A 17582-nucleotide genomic window follows, 5' to 3' on the forward strand; every position below is an offset into this window, starting at 1 on the left:
CCAACACATATCTCTTTACATTGTTGCATCAGCCATTCACCGTCTGCCAGGTTTGATTCAGACCCAGTCAAGATCACTGCCCCCTGCACTGGAGACACTCCATAGACAAGCATTGCAAAGTGGTCTCCTTAAAAGAGAAGTATGGGGTTTGTTTTTTTCCCCAAATTATACTTACCTAGGTGGATGCAGCAGCAGTCTAATGCTGCATATGTCCTCCGCTGGCTCTGTGTGAGAACTCGCTGTGTTTTCACAGCCACTCTGAGCAGAGTCACCACTGGAGCACTGGGCTGTGAAAGGGTTGGGGAGCATCTGGCTCAGGCTCATAGCAGATCACTGAGAGGCTGAGCCAGGTGCCGCTCTATACTTTGGGGTGGGTCCCAACTTTAAAGTAGAGATCTCTCCCTAGCCTGGACTAGCTAAGTGATGTCAGCTGACAGCAGGCTTCAGCCCGATGTCAGTTGCAATCGGGTCAAAGAAGTGCATAAAGAGTAGTACAGCCGAAAGAGCTTTAAAGATGGCTGCTGCACCCCTGCATTAATGAATATTCAGTTTAAACCTGTCCACACTGCACAAGGATAATACAGCAGCAACAAAGAAAGAAGTATCACAGCAGTTATTGGCTACAGTCTGAGTTACAATGATAAAATTGTATGATCATGTTTATAAAGGCAAAGTTATTTTATGTGGATACAAATCTGATAGATTCATGTTCATATACATTTATTGTTGGATGTAATTATTTATAATATTTGGCAGCACTGCAAATTTTCTTTTTATATATCTGTAGAACCCTCCTAGTCAGGTGCTGCAATAGGTAGACATAGTTTGAGCCCATTGTAGTAAATGGGGTTAATCTGTTCAGTTAGGCAAATTTAGTTGGCTCACTGAATCCAGTGATGCTGAAATTGTGTATGTTTATAGGTTTATAGCTAAATGTTAGTGTTCCTGAGGCTACATGATTGTTTGCTTTTCACTGTACACCTGGAGGAGCTCTGGGTAATAGAGGCACAAGCAAATCAATCAGCAGCTTAATATTTAACTAGCCCCAGCCAATCCCTGGAAGGTCTGGCCTAGAGGATTCCGGGAGAATATATAAATATCCTGGAGTGGAGAGCAGATTTGTCTTCTTTCAGGGGGAGAGATCATTGCCTAGGGTCTTGGTTTGCCCTCCTTTGGCACTGCTGCCATGTGTTTGTGAAGTGGAGGACCAAGCTGGGAGGCTGGAGGGCCTGGAGCCACTGTATGTTGCTGAAGGCTGGCTAAGGGGCCATCATCTGAGGAGCCAGTCTGGTACCAGTGGCAGAGGCTGCTTGCAGGATACTGGTAGGAGGCAGACACTTATCCAGAGGCAATCTGTTTGTACAAGCAGTGAAAGATCCTAGAAACAGTTCTGCCACCCCTTGTTTTTGCTAGAAAGTCAGCCATGTGTTTGTTTGGAAGAGCATAGTCATTGCATTCCTTGTGAAGGGGGTGTTGCTCTACCTCCTCAATCCTGTACTGTAGAACCTGTCCACTATTATCTGAACAGGGACAATTTTCAGACTTTTAAGAGTTCAAAAGTTGAAGAAGCAAGTTTAGTATCTTTAAGTTTGTTCTGGCAAGTCCCTGGAGTATCCTACTTTCCCCAGTCCCTGTCCAAGTTAATCCCTTAAAACAGCAAATCCAACAACCCTAGACTGTTTCATGAGCAAGAGAATGAAAGTGCATGTGTGCCTGGCTATTGGGCATTAGCAGGAAAGGACCTTGCAACCTACAAACTGCTGGTCCCTATGGACGTTCTGCTGCATATCTTTAGATGATTTTTTTTTAATATCTGGTGCTTACAGATCTGAAAAGCAAGGTTTGTGCAAGACATTATAAACAACATATTTACCCTATTGTTCTTATAGGTCTGACAAATGAAGAATCAAGGGAGTGTTTACGAACTGAAATAACTGTTCGCTTCTTGTTTTTCAAAAAAACTAAAGTGAGGGAGAGCTGCACTACAAACAAGATGTCAGTGCGCTATGCAGGTAAGTGGAGTCTTAGAAAAACATTGTAGGTGTATTTTTCATATGAACCAGTAAATTTAGGTTTAATTTCTATTTTTATTCAAAAAAGGGATGCAGGTAAATATTACATGACAGTCCTTGAATCATGAAAGGAGGGGATTCCAAAAAGGGGAGACAGAAAGGTGAGGGGTGTAGGGCTGAAGATGTGACTGAGATTGCTGGTTATGTTAAGTGTATAAGTAGGGTTGCACCAACATTGGTATCGGTGTCCACACTAAGCATTAACATGAGTATCGGTACTCATGCAAATGCTCTGATACCTGAAACTGATACCTTCACACTTGGTTCTTTCAGCTGTCAGCGGGATTCCCCACTGACAGCTGAAATGTAAATTTTAAAAAAGCAAGCAATTACCGGTTGTTAAGGAGCGGGCCTTAAAGTCGTAATAAACTTGACTCAAAACTCCCTGCAAGGTAATATCATAATGTGTGCATCTAGCACATTATGAACCTTAGAATGAAGCTCTCCAGCGGCGTGCTGTCACCGGTGACAGGGCTTCCATCTTCCCATATGGAAGAAAAATATATTTGAAATATAAATTAAAAATATTCTTCCCAAATATATTGCCATATATTTTTTTATTACAAAATATCTGAAAAATATTTTTAAAAATACATTTCAAATATACTGTATGTCTTTAAAAATACAAATCTACATTTTTGGAATGCATTTACAAATTTTTACAAAAATCTGAAGAATGTATTTAAAATATATATATTTTTCAGATTTTTTTAACATATAAAAAAGTAATTTTAACATACAGGTATATGTTTACATATATTTGTAAATGCATTCCAGAAATGTAGATTTGTATTTTTAAAGACATACTGTATATTTGAAATGTATTTTTAGAAATATTTTTCATATGTTTTGTAATAAAAACTCATTTTTATCATGATAGAGAGATATAGAGATATAGAGAAAATTGTAGCATTTCAAATATATGTCAATATATTTGGGAAGAATATTTTTAAAATATATTTCAAATATATTTTTCTTCCTTGTGGGTTTGCCCAGTCTTCCTTTTGGGTACGTGGTCTCTGGCCACTTGGTTCAACGAGCTGCAGTGACATCACTCCCGCACATGTGCGGGGGAGCATTGGCCACGGCACAAGGCTTTGAAGCAACGGGATAGGTATGCCGTTCCTTCAGAGCACATGAGCAGGGGACGTCACCGGCTGCAGGGACACTGAATAGCTCCTGAATGGTGCATGTTTAGGATATATTACTTGTACCTACAGGTAAGCTTTATTTTAGACTTACCTATGGGTACAAGTGTTCAGTGGGAGTTTACTTCCACATTAACCACTGATGACTCATTCAGCTCTAAGTGGGGGTTCCCCTCCTGCTGACAGCTGAAGTGTAAAAAAAGGCCAGGCAATTGGAGCTATAAAAAAAAGCAGCCTGACAATGTGTTTCAACTACATTGCTCAGTCAGCTACAACAGACAGAGAAAAAGAAACCTTGTTTCATTTTGTATCTTTCTGTTTATTCATCTACTGATCATAGGGATGAACTTCAATCTGCAGATGAAGTCAGTTAAAAGCAACCTGTCAAGTAAAAAAAAAAAGAATTATTTTTAATTAAATGTTCCTCTGTTCCTTATTAACCCTTAATTTACACTAATTAGCTCTAATTAACTTACTCCCTTCTCCATTTATTTATTATTTTCCAGCTTTTTGTTTTGTTCATTTCTATTTTATAAACTACTACTAATTAAAACGTTTTTTGTTTGCTTTGTTCAATAATATTTTTACACCTTTAACATATAATTGCATGTTGTGCATTGAAAAAAACACAACATTGAAAAAAAAAGTATTTCATTTGTAAATAACTTTTCGATGCTTTGCACCAGAATTATAATTTTAGCGTAATTTTAAACAAGACAAATTACAGAACAAAATGCGTATTTTTATGTGCAGTAGCACTATTTTTATTTTTAAACTAACACTGCTCAAAAAGAAGCATTTTTTTGTTTTTTTACATTTAATTAACTAAGGATTGTGAAAAAAAATATTGTTGCAAGACAGTATTCACGAAAAGAAAGCCTTGTTTGTCCTTAAAAAATAATATAAGTATTACATTGTTATTTTACGTAATGACAAAGTCATTACCGAATAAACAGGTTCATAGCAGAAATGTAAAAACTGCTCTGATCCATAAGGGGTGAAAAGGTGTGAGAGCCAAAGTGGTTAAGGAGTGGGCCAACCAATCACTTATTTAGCTGTCAGCAGGGTTCTCCTGCTGACAGCTGAAGTGTAAACAAAACAGTTGACTGCAGGTATCCGTAATTGGTATTGGCGAGTACAAAAGGAAAATATTGGTACTGGTACTCGCTGTAATAAATAATAAATCGTCTAAGAAATACCATATTGACACCAAGTGGTAATGTTTTTAAGATGTCAAGCGGTATTAGAATACCTGGAAGGATCCGAAAATGGCCCAGCCCAACTAAGTGCAGCAGATCCAATCTGAATCTCATGCTATTAAGCTCTGTATGCATCAGGTCATTCATTATTGCAGCCTAGGAAGGCAGGAGCGGTCTGATGGCCTTCTTCTAGTGTCTGGAATCTGGATATTGTGGTGTTTGCTGCTAGTAGACAATATCTTTTTATGGATCACAGAGCCCAGGAGCGCGGAGTGTGAACCTAATTCTGGTGTACCTTTTAAATTTGTTGATTGTATTCCATTATGCCTGGAATATTGAATGCCAAAATGGTTGATTTTGTTTTGTGCAGCTCCACCAGATATGGAGCTATGTCCTACAGTTTTGGTGGCATTTCCAGCAAGTATCAGAAGACAACAGAAACACCTTTTGCAAGGTGGTTGGCTAGCTGTACCACCTAAAAAGAAATTAGTTTTCCTCTTGATAATCATTTGACAGAGAATGCATAGGAATATTAGAGTGAGCTGGGCCTAGCACACACCTTGTAGAGTTCCTTTTTCATGTGTGCGTGCTCGTCGATGCCTGGAACCGTGTGCAGTAGGTAGATGTACAGAGTCCCTCTATGAAATGTGCTGTCCAGTATTACTACACACCTTGTCTGTGAATGTTGCATTTCCCTATTTCTATGTTTCTATAGGAAGGCAGGACCCAAAAAAAACTCGGGAAAGATTTGAGACACAGTTAAAAGAGAAGTATGGACTTCTAAAAAAAAGAAAAGTTATACTCACCTAGGTGTACGCGGCATTGATCTGATCAAACACCATTGATTGCTCAGTTCTACCCTCTGCTCTGAGCAGAGAGCTGTGACTGGGCCATTTCACACCTGATGCAGTGGGATGCAGTTGGCTGCAATTTGGACTGCACTCCAACTGCATAGAGAGTCCAAAATCCAGGTCATCCTATGGGCATAGTTCACACCATTGCTGTGCAGTGCAGCACAGTGCAGAAAAGTACAACATACTGTATTTTTGCACACCAAAAATGCGCAAAATTTCATGTAAACGCACTGCAACGCTTCACAGTGCACATAGAAACCCAAGGAAAGAAGGAAGTGACCTCAGGTCCAATGCAGATAGAAAAGGACACCTCAACTGCATGTAAACGCACATCAATGGCATGTAAAAAATGCATCAAATGCATGCATAGGTACAAGGAAAAAAAGCCCAGTTATATGCAGGTTCTGGTGTGAATGGACCCTTAGCTCTCAGCTCTGCCCCTCCAGCGCTTACTGGAGTGCTGGGCTGCAGAGAGGGCAGGAGGGGCTGGCTCAGGCTCTTGGCAGATCACTGAGAAGCTGAGCCAGGTTCTGGTCCAGGCTTCTGGGTGCATCCTGACCATAAGGACCGGCTTTGTGTCGACTGAAAATGGGTCACAGGAGTGCAGAGTGACCTGCACTGCTGTGATATAGTGGAGAAGCATAGCTAAAATAGCTTTAGCTATACCTCTCCTTTAACCCTTTCCCATCCAAGGCAGCCTGAACTAGCTACATAGCTTCACAGTGCAATTCATACAACAGCAAAGGTACATGCAATGGCACCCCATAAGCACCTGCTTACATGCCTTATACATTTAATCCATTCATATTCCATTAGCTGCCTTCCCAGAGCTTGTACCTAAGCCTGTTCGGGTGGTGGGGGGGATCTCTCTGTAGGCCATTCTCGCTTAGCATTGCATAAAGCTTCAATATTGCTGAAGAGCATTCAACCTTCCCCAAGGGGCGATCCCCTCTTTTGATGTGGAGATGATATAGTCAGAAAGTTGCCATATCTGGTACCAGTTCTACATGGTGGATTGAGATTGGGGTTCAGATTCAGCTGGTTAGAGTCAGGTCAGAGGACATGGCATATTTTCATTTTTTAAATATTATAAACCTGTTGATATACCCTGCAAATCTATTCACCTTTTTCAGGATCATTTATGCAGTCATCTGAGAAATCCATCTCCTTTGTCAGAGGTGGCAGAGCTAAATATACTGCTAAGCTGGGTTATGAGAAACAAGGTTCCCTCCCTGGGAATAAAGACTTTGAAGATTGGAAAGCATCCATAGCAGACAACCCAGTCGTAGTGGATTTTAAGGTGAGAGTCTGGGGGGTTTCTACTGTAGCTATTTACCAGTTTACTTTAAAACTTCTTAAAGTGGCTCTTAAGCCTTAAGGTTTTTTTACCCTGATGAATTCTCTGCATTAAGGTAAAAACCTTATACTTACTTGAGCCCAATCTCGATTCAGTGCTGTGCACAGGAGCAGCAATTTTCTCTGCTCTCTCCCTCCTCACAGGGCAGATTGAAAGCAGTGAAAGCCATTTCTCTCCTGCTGCAGTCAATCAAATCCCATGACGAGGGAGCAGGGGTAGGGCAAAGCCCTGCTGTCTGTTTCAATGGTTGCAGGCAGTGGGGCTCAAGAGTGAGCCTGCACGAGTACCCCCTAGCAGGCCGCTTGGGGGGGTTACTCAGAAAGCAGGAGGAGCCAGGAGCGCTGGCAGGGGACCCCAGAAGAGGAGGATTGGGGCTGCCATGTGCAAAACCATTGCACAGTGCAGGTAAGTATGTTTGTTATTAACCAAGGGTCTTGTCCATCCAGACTGGGACTGTATAGTGAAAGGAGAAACAGCACACTGATGAGCTCATCACTCTCCTACTATCTCCATGTCCCTTGTTAGTACATAGTTACTACAGTACAGCTGGCTGACTCCTTGTGCTGCTTCTCCATCTCTGCTGCAGGGTGGATTGCAAGATGCTGCTATCAAGTCAAATTCAGGTACTCACACTGCCTGGATTGAACAACATAACATATTAATAATTACAGAGCTGCACTATTTGTGTCTTTTATATCTGCCTGGAGTTCAGCTAAAAAAGCTTTTTTCTGTCCTTGAAACTGTTGCTTCCTGCTCATCTCTTCAGTGCTCTCTGTTGGCATAGCTGAGTAATAGCCACACCCCCTCATCAAAGAGTCCTCACTTTTTCTTTTTTAATAATTCAAATAACATTTCTATAATCTAAGCTCAAGTTCCCCTTTATGATTGTACCCTCTATGCACAAAACACATTTGTACTTTTGAAAATATTTGATCTAATTATTAGTATTTATACTGTGTTACTTTTAAGGCAATAGGGATACATTTGATTGTTTGCTATCTAATCATATCATCTTATTTATAAAATGTAATTTAATATATTTATTTAAAAAAACTGTTCAATTCAAAAGCTAGGACTGTTCAAGAGAGTACTTTCTTTTATGAAGGATTGAATTTTGCATCATGCCTATTTAGGGCAGCTTTATATTGTGTTCTTCCTAGTAAAGACAAACTCTAGCTATTATTAAAAAAGCCCCCCCCCCCCAGTTCCTCCTACCTACCTATCCTGCATACCTTGTATGAAAAAGATCTGTGTACTTACCTTTTTCCTAATTCGGTGTCACTTGATCCAGCAGTTCCCTGTGTAAGGGAAAACTTGACAACGGCTGTGAATTCTCGGAGCCATAAAGTCACCCATAAACTCCCATGGCCCACCCTTCCTCTTACCTGCAGTAGCTGCTCACTTAGACAGGGGACCCAGACCTGCTGGATAATGTGACCACATCGGAGCAGATTAAAAATAGGTAGATACACAGATCTTCACACAAAGGGTCCGATCAGGTCTGCTTGTCAGTTTTGCAGATGGACCTGATCACACCCTACATTCACCTGTATGGACCAGCAGGAGTAATCGGACTTGTGTCCGTTTACACCCACCTACCTCCAATTCAATCTGGTCAGCTAAAAAAAAAAACAGAAGGGGATCCGTCTCCCTCCATCTAGACCAGTGGTTCTCAACCTGTGGGTCGCGACCCCTTTGGGGGTCGAACGACCCTTTCACAGGGGTCCCCTAAGACCATCAGAAAACACATATTTCCGATGTGTAAAGAGCAGCTACTGTGTAGAAAGCAGCTGCTGTGTTGAAAGCAGCTACTCTGTTAAAAGCAGCTACTGTGTTGAAAGCAGCAGTATTGGAGGTAAAACGACACTTCATGAATTATAATTACTGGGTAAATAATTTTATGGTTGGGGGTCACCACAACATGAGGAACTGTATTAAAGGGTCACGGCATTAGGAAGGTTGAGAACCACTGATCTAGACAGATGAGATCGAAGGGCAGTCAGGTGTCTGTCCATGTCCACTCAACATAAACTGAGCAGACACGGACCTGTCATCCGCCTGTTCTGCTCTGGTCAGAAATGCTGTAGAGTACTGATGGGCTGTACTAATGTTCATCTCCAACATCGACCATTCATGGGTTCTGCAAACACACGAACAGCAAAGGCATTCGGCTGTTCGCCTGCAGCACCCCACAAGTCACTGTGCCCTGACAGTGCATTGTGATTGACCAAAGCAATGCACCTGATCACGTCAGGTGCAATGCTTTGGCCTAGTACAGCGCATTATGATGTCACAAGGGGGTGGGGTGACCCTGCCCCTTTGTAACATCATCACACTATTTAAGAACTGTCATCCTGGCACAGCTGTCAGACAGTGGGAGCCAGCGTGGAGAGCTCAGCAGTTTTTTTTTTTCTCTTTTTTTGGGTCGGTGGTGGCAGGCATCATGATTGGCGTTGAATCTACTTCAGGGGACATTTTTTTAATTGTTGTTTTTAATAAAGGGCTTGTCAAAAACTGGCTACTGTCATTTTTCCACTACACTTTTTTTTTGTGTGAATGGGTAGCAGTACCATGTATCCCATACTCATGCACATGGGGTGGCAGGATCTGGGAGCCCCCTTGTTAAAAGGGACTTCCAGATTCTGATAAGCCTCCCCACCCACAGACCCCTACAACCATGGGCAACAATTGTGGGGAAGAGGCCCTTGTCCCCATCAACATGGGGGAGCCCCCCTGCCCCAAAGCACCCCCCCATGTTGAGGGCATGTGGCCTGGTATGATTTGGAGGGCACTCAATCGTCCCCCCCCCCCCCCTTTCCTGACCTGCCGTGCTGCATTTTCGAATAAGTGTCTGGTATGGATTTTAGGGGGGGCCCTACGCCAAAATTAAACAAATCCATACCAGACCTGAAGAGTTTGGTATGGATAAGTGGAGGGTGACCCCACATGTTTTTTTTTTTTTATTTAATTGCCAGGCAATGCCGGTAATTCTTTTTACATTCAGCTGTCAGCAGCGAACCCCCCTGACAGCTGAAACAATGTTTTTAGTAGCCGTGTGGTATCTTACCATATACTCAGATGTGTTAAGATACCACTTAGTGAATTATTCCCTCTGTTCGAAGTTCCCAGTCAAACTTTCATTATGGTATTCAGCCTATCACTACTGTAGAGAAGGATCCTTGCTCTATTTGTGGAATCAGTAGTCTATCCTCCCCTCTGAGTCCCACCTATAGAATTGAAAATCTCACACCCCCTGCTGATTGAAGAGCTAGGGCACTGACTCAGCAGAGGGTATGTCAGACCTCTGCAGAGGGACCATCAGTATTTACCCACACATACGTGCATGGCATTCCTACCTGAGGATAAAGTAGAGCATTAGGAGAGAAGGGCAGTATTCGAATACACAGGTAAATGCTGATGCAGAAGCTATTGGCATTTCTGTGTATACTTAAATAACAATATGAATGGATCCCCACCTTATAGAATCCCCACCCTATATTTAGTGGCAAACAAATCTTTAGAAAATAAATCTCCAAAATATACAAATATACAAGCAAATAGTGTTAAAATTAAAATAAATGAAGTAAATGAAGTCTTTTCCGCAAATATAGTGAAATTAATACCCAGTGTCATTTAAAGTCCAAAATTTATAAATAAATAAAGCAATGTCCAAACTCCAACTTGATATTTCTTTAAAGATGTTCAGCCTTTCCTCTGGCTCCCAAAGGTTGGAAAATGCCTCAAAGAAAAACAAACTCACAATAGTGCATTATCCTAAGGACAATATTCCATATCACTCTATATTTAGTGCATAGAGTGATATGGAATATTGTCATTAAGATAATGCACTATTGTGAGTTTGTTTTTCTTTGAGGCATTTTCCAACCTTTGGGAGCCAGAGGAAAGGCTCAACATCTTTAAAGAAATATCAAGTTGGAGTTTGGACATTGCTTTATTTATTTATAAATTTTGGACTTTAAATGACACTGGGTATTAATTTCACTATATTTGCAGAAAAGACTTCATTTACTTCATTTATTTTAATTTTAACACTATTTGCTTGTATATTTGTATATTTTGGAGATTTATTTTCTAAAGATTTGTTTGCCACTAAATATAGGGTGGGGATTCTATACGGTGGGGATCCATTCATATTGTTATTTAATAATTTACACTTTCAAGGGTGAAAGTTTCTTTGTGAATATTGGGATAGCTTAGTAGATTTATTGGGTACCGTATTTCACACTTATATATTTCTGTGTATACGCAGCTGTATGTGGCAAGTGCAGCTCCCCAAGCGCCAGAAAGCACCAAGGATTGTACACCCCAGCATACAGTAGCTGCCGTGTGCATGAGGCTAAAGAGATTATTTGAAAAGTGAAAGACAATCAGCGCAGTCACTATTAATGCAAAATGCAATAAAATATCTGTGACATAAACCTGTATGTACACGTACATATATCACAAGCAAATCAACATGCTCACAAATCTGTGAATTCTTAGTTGCTGTTCAGCACTGTTAGGCATTTTCACTCCACCCCTCCAAATTTACTGCATTGCATCATTATTTGTATCAAAGATACTGTTTTATATTGTGTTTTTAGGCCTGGTTCACACCAATGCACTGTGTGTTTTGTCCATTTTGCAGTGCATTTTGCGTTTTCGAATACGCGTTTTTTATGGCGTTTTGCGCTTTTTCCAGCGTTTTTTTTTTTTGTTAAAGGGGAAATGTTTTTACTGCTGGGCAGAATAAAAACTCAAAACACGGCAAAAACCCTACATACATTTCAGCAGTGTCTCCATTGAAATCTATTGCAGCAAAAACGCTGCTTTTTGCGTTTAAAAAAGTTCCTGACCCTTTCCAAAAACATAGCAGCTTGAAAAAGCATAGATGTGAACATGTCCCATAGGAAACCATGTTAAATGGACTGCAGTGCATTTCTACAAAAAGCAAAAATCTCTTAAATGTATTGGTGTGAACCAGGCCTAACTCTTTTAATTTTATTCAGATTGTATTCACTAATGTGGTAATTTTTTTAGTTTGTTTAGAAGTTACTATTTGATAATAAATTTGGTAATGTGCCCCCACCCCCCATTGACTTCTCCGTCACATCCAACAACGCCACCATCAAACCCGCCCCACAGGCCAGAGTACTTGGTGTCATTCTGGACTCCAACCTATCCTTCCAGCCCCAAGTCCAATCTTTAACAAACTCATGCAGACTCCACCTCCGCAACATCGCCAAAATTCGCACGTTCCTAACCCCAGAAACCACTAAACAGCTCATCCACTCCCTCATCATATCACGACTCGATTACTGCAACTCCCTCCTTACTGGCCTGCCTTGCTGCTTCAGTCGATCCTGAATACGGCTGCCAGACTCATTCACCTTACCAACTGCTCCATCTCCGACACCCCCCTCTGCCAATCCCTCCACTGGCTTCCGATTGTGCAACGGATCAAATTCAAAATCCTAACACTGACGTACAAAGCCGTCCACCATACTGCCCCGAACTACATCACTGACCTAATATCCTAGTACCGCCCAGCACACAGTCTCTGCTCCTCACAAGACCTCCTTCTCTCTAGTTCCCTGGTCTCCTCCTCCCATGCCCGCCTCCAGGACTTCTCCAGGGTGTCACCCATCCTCTGGAACTCCCTGCCCCAACCCATCACATTATAACCTACTCTCCTCTCCTTTAGGCGCACCCTGAAAACCCACCTCTTCAGGGAAGCCTACCTCACCCCCTGCTAACTTGCCAACCTCCTCCACTCTTCCTACCACCCCATCCCCCACAGCTATCTCCTCCTGTGCCACCATCCCCTCCCTCCTAGATTGTAAGCTCGAAAGAGCAGGGCCCTCAATCCCCTCATGTTTTGCATTGTATTGGTATTGTTCTGTCACATGTTCTGTCCCCCTTTGTAATGTTCAGCGCTGAGCGAACCATTGGCACTTTATAAATACTGTATAATAATAATAATAATAATAATAATGTGGCAATTCACAAACATATTCATGATTCTTACAGCTGAAGCCTATTTTGGATTTAATTACTGGATTTCCCTGTGCGGTGACGAAACGTCGCAATCTGCTGAGGGCTTTTAATGAGTATCTGGGAAGGTTTGATACATGCAAGTGTTCCCCGTGCCCAAATAATGCCAGAACGGTTTTGGTGGATACAGAGTGTCTGTGTGTTTGTCAGCCTGGTACATACGGGGAGAGCTGTGAGAAAAAGGCACCGGATTACAATTCAAGTAGGTGGGGGTACTTACAATATTTTAGGTCTATAGAAGCTAATCAGATAAAAGGCTGTTTTCTAGTACTAAAGCAGTGGTCTCCAAACTGTGGCCTAGGGGCCGAATGCGGCCCTTTGCTTGCCGTTATTTGGCCCTTGGGGCACTATTCCTCCAACTGATACAAGGCACTAGTCTGTTAACTGACACCAACATTGGGGCACCATTTCTCCCATTGACACCACCTATGGGGCACCATTTCTCCAAATGATACAAACAATGATGCATTATTCCTCCGCCTAATACCAAATGTGAGGTTTGCTCCCACTGATGCCAGAATCATTTCCACTCTCGCTGGCCACAGTCTGGCCCCCTTAAAGTCTGAAGGATAAAAAACTGGCCCTTTTTTGGAAAGTTTGGAGACCCCTGTACTAAAGGAATGACAGTTGGAAGCTGCTGTAGGCAAATATCAGCTTCATGCTATAAGCAATCCTCTCCAGGCAAGTTATGTTCAAAGACTTTAGAAAATGTTATTGCCGAATCGTTCTCGGCTTTGCTCTCTAAGATACATGGTGGACCATTACAGTGACTAACTCAAACAGAAAACCAGAGCTACACTCAGATGACTGAATGTCTGCAGCTAGTTTAATGCATTCAGAGGTGGATGAACGCCAGCTTTTTGGATGTAGCAACACTCTGTGCTTTTCTCGATATTGCAGGTCTGGTTACATACAAGATGCAGATTTTCTCTTTTTTACGCCTGTTGTTCTCATCATGTGATTATAGCAGGCAGCCCTTTAGGCCTTGTTTACACTAGCTCAACTGAGTGGTTTTACCACCCTTACCTGCAACCAGTTTGTGTGTGTCTAAAACTACACAGAAATGCCTAACGTGGACACACAGTGGCTGTGTCCAGGACTGGCTGGAGCCTCTATTCACATATAACTGCTCAGATGATCAGTTACATGGAGGCAGCAGCAGCATTTGCCATTGATTTATACAAATCGTATAGCTGCCGCTGACATCTGCTGTTGGTCGCACACAATGCGTTCAAATGGTGTTTACAACTGCCAGCAAGGATCTACTGATTCTTGCCTGTGGCTGCCCCTGGCCATAGATATTCAGCCATTTGAAAGTAGCCTAAAGACTAATTTACACACAGCGTTGAAGAGCAGATCGCATTTCAGAGAACACAGGCAGCGAGGGGGCGTTTATCGCACTACCCTGCACTAGCATGCTGCAATGGCATGCATTGCATACAGTTGCAGGGATGCCAACATACAGTTCAACGCAGTATGCAGTACCACCCTCTGAATGCAACAGCGGGGATAATTTTGTCACACCATGATGCAAAGCATCGCATCCGTGTACTTACCCCTCCATTGCCATTACAGCTAAAGGGGGAACTCTTAAGGGTGGTAAAACCGCACAGTTGAGCTAGTGTAAACAAGGCCTAAAGGGCTGCCTGCTATAATCACATGATGAGAACAACAGATGTGAAAAAGAGAAAATCTGCATCTTGTATCCAGGGGCGGACTGACCATTCGAGCACTTGGGCACTGCCCGAGGGCCTGGGGTCAGTAGGGGGCCCCATGAAATGCCCCTGGTACCTTTTTTATAGGCTTTTTTGAGTGTGGGCAAGGAAACGGGACCCCATGATCCTGCATTGCCCTTCACCTAAGATGAAGTAATGCAGCAAACCTAGGGACAGTGCTAGGGATAGCAGAAAATGTTCATTGTTTCTGTGTGGGAGAAGCTATAAGCCAAGCAATTCCTAAAGTTTTGTCATGTTTTCCCTTTGATACATTTTGTCATGGGGGATAAAGTGGCTTAGGGTTTAGCACATATATCTTGCAGCACTTGGGTCTTTGATTCCAATCCTGACCAGGACCTATTTGTGTTTTTGTTCTCCCTGTGTTCATATGGGGGTAGTCTGGATTCCTCCAACCTCCCATTGCAAAGCTGTAACATATTAGAGTTTTGTTTTTGGGTTAAGGTGCTCTTTAATGCATCGGATATTTACCATTAGTGATTACTTCTGATCTTTTGATCCCGACAGTTGCAGTCGATGGTTCATGGAACTGCTGGTCATCTTGGAGTGCATGTGATGCTTCGCAAGTTAGAAGAAGAACCAGGCAATGTATCAATCCTGTTCCCAGCAATGGAGGAAAACCATGTGAGGGCCCACCGACTGAAGAAGGTCATTGCACTGTTTCGCTGTTTGAAGACCAGTAAGTCAATACAATGTACAGTATTACAGGACTAAAATCCAACTTTTCCATTGCTTTGTGAAATTGTCACCCTTCTCTTTAAATAAAACAGTAAACCTCTATAAGAAACACACTCAAAAAAATATATTCCAGGCACAGTCTAGGTACCTGGTCTACAATTAGTCATAGCTTCTTGCTTTTATCAAAACATAATACTTTAATAGGGGAGAGAGTAACTTTTTCAGTTGTTATCCATATAATCCATATATCTTATCCATATAATCAAAATGTTTGTTGAAGCAAAGGTGTTAAACTTGGGCTGGTTATGAACTTGTACAAATCGCACGTTCAAAGTGACTTAAATCCCCTTTCTTCCCCATTCTGACGCTGGGTTTGAACTTATGCAAGTCATCTTCACTACATCTAAATACCTAAATGTATTGACTTGCTGCCATGTGATTGGCTGATTAGCAATTTGTGTTACCAAGCACAATACCGAGTATTTTCATGAGTTCCCCATGATGGTGTGGACCAATTAAAAGTCGTGTAGCCTGTACTGTCATCCCCGGAAGGAGAGGAGAGAGAGCCACTGGGATTTCCTGTGGTTTTCTCCCCTCTCCTACAGCTGAGTATCCAGAGCAACTGCCTCCATCTTCCAATGGCCGACACCAAGCATGATACAGAGTATTTTCATGAGTTCCCCAAGACAGTGTGGAACAATTAAAAGTAATTTACCCTGTGGTGCCATCCCTGGAAGGAGAGGAGAGAAAGCCACGGGGATTTCCTGCACTTTTCTCTACTCTCCTACAGCTGAGTATCCAGAGCAACTGCCTCCATTCTCCAATGGCCGACACCAAGATATATATCCCCACATGTTCTTCTCTCCCACTCTCTGCTCAGCATGGGATCAGTGCAGGTTTCCTGCACCACTCCTGTGTGAACTCAGGCTATGACAAGCCTGGGTTCACACAGGAGCAGTGGGGAAACCTCATGTGATTTGGACAGGAATAGCATTCTTGTTCAGATTGTATGCTATTCTTTATGTCCATATATTTTGTATTGATGCAAAGTATTGGTACTCAGTATCGGCAAGTACTTGACCGAAAGAATCAGTACTTGTACTCGCAGATCAAAAAATGGTATTGGTGCATCCCTACTGTGTATATGTCTTTATTTTTACCTAGTGATTCCGCCAGTAACACACTGTCTGACCTATGGTGACAATGTTCATTCACCCTACTGCTTATTGCATCTATGAAAGAGTAGCATTGTCGGGACCAGGGGCAGACTGACCATTTGGAAACTCAGGCACTGCCCGGGGGCCCGGGGTCAGTAGGGGGCCCTATGAGATGCCCCTGGTACCTTTTTCATAGGCTTTTTTGAGTTTGGGCAAGGACACTGGGGCCCCATGATCCCCTATTGCCCGGGGGCCCCATGAGTTGTCAGTCCGTCCCTGGTCAGGACTAAAGAATACTTCCAGCTCTCCATCTCTGTAACATTGTAGGAGGTGTTCTGTGGTCCACAGAGAAAAATGGGAACAATGTAAGTGATAACACTCACAATCTCAGCCAGTTGCAAGCTGTATGGGAGGGTGCAGGTTGTCCAATGGCACCCCTCTTCCCACATATGAGCTGCCCCTTCTGGCCCCCTCCTTGCCCCAGCCCTGCCCAGTTTACAAGCTGGGTTTTTTTTAACAGATAAAGTAGAGGCATCATACAGCTAAAGTTCTCTCCAGACAGTAAATTTTGTCTTATTTTAAATTTTGTGGATTCTTCTCTTGATCTCATGCTCTCCTCTGCATTAAGCAGGGTTTAACTTAACTCGCTCATCGCACATTCTCAAATCTTCTTAGATTATCTACATCTACAAGACAATTCGATAGCAGCTGAACTTGGCTCTTCTGTGGGATTTAAATACCCAAGGGGCAACGTGAGGAAGGATTCATTTTGAAATCCATAAATAAATAAAATCCATACACTGAAGACTGCGCCCTCCAGTCTGCTCTGGAAAGTATAGGATGAACATGAGCTAGAGATCATGAATAAAGATTAAACTTGTTACATCTGGTTCCTCTGCTTCCTTTTTGCTTGGCTTCTTGCCCGTTCAGTGTTTGGAAAGAGACGAGTGCATGTACTGGATAGAATTAGCAAAGTTTGAGTAATTTAAAGCGGTATGTTGGTTTTCGTCCCTGGAAGCGCAATTTTTGTTATCACTGAAAACAAATTAAAGCCCAACACCTGCTAAAACTTTATATTTTAGTTTTAGCACAGTTTGTCCATAATACCTTTTTTTAATTTGACAAAATGTTAAGAGATAAAACTGCAGAGATAAGAATCTAAAAAAACACACAAAGATATACAGCACTGTATGTAGCACTGCCCCCTTAGGGGTTGCTGTTGAATTTGGGTCCCCTATAGCCCTGCACAGCCAGTCACTTAGCATTTTCCACACAGTTTTCATCCACAGAAATCAGGCCTTGAGCATTGGTTTTGTTGTTTTATTGAAGG

The 17582-nt window shown here is 42.2% G+C and overlaps 1 protein-coding gene across 1 annotated transcript in view; it reads left to right on the forward strand.

Annotated features, from left to right (window-relative positions):
- Window positions 1–17582, forward strand: part of C6 (complement C6) — a 109571-nt gene that overhangs the window by 63602 nt on the left and 28387 nt on the right. The window contains exons 9-12 of the mRNA XM_089687814.1: window positions 1890–2012; window positions 6407–6573; window positions 12661–12886; window positions 14925–15096. Of these exons, the coding sequence (XP_089543940.1) occupies window positions 1890–2012; window positions 6407–6573; window positions 12661–12886; window positions 14925–15096 (688 nt within the window). The remainder of the gene's footprint in view (window positions 1–1889; window positions 2013–6406; window positions 6574–12660; window positions 12887–14924; window positions 15097–17582) is intronic.

The sequence above is a fragment of the Staurois parvus genome, unplaced genomic scaffold (assembly GCF_062004578.1).
Source record: "Staurois parvus isolate SC_StPar_1 unplaced genomic scaffold, SC_StPar_1.0 ptg000438l, whole genome shotgun sequence".
Lineage (NCBI taxonomy): Eukaryota > Metazoa > Chordata > Amphibia > Anura > Ranidae > Staurois > Staurois parvus.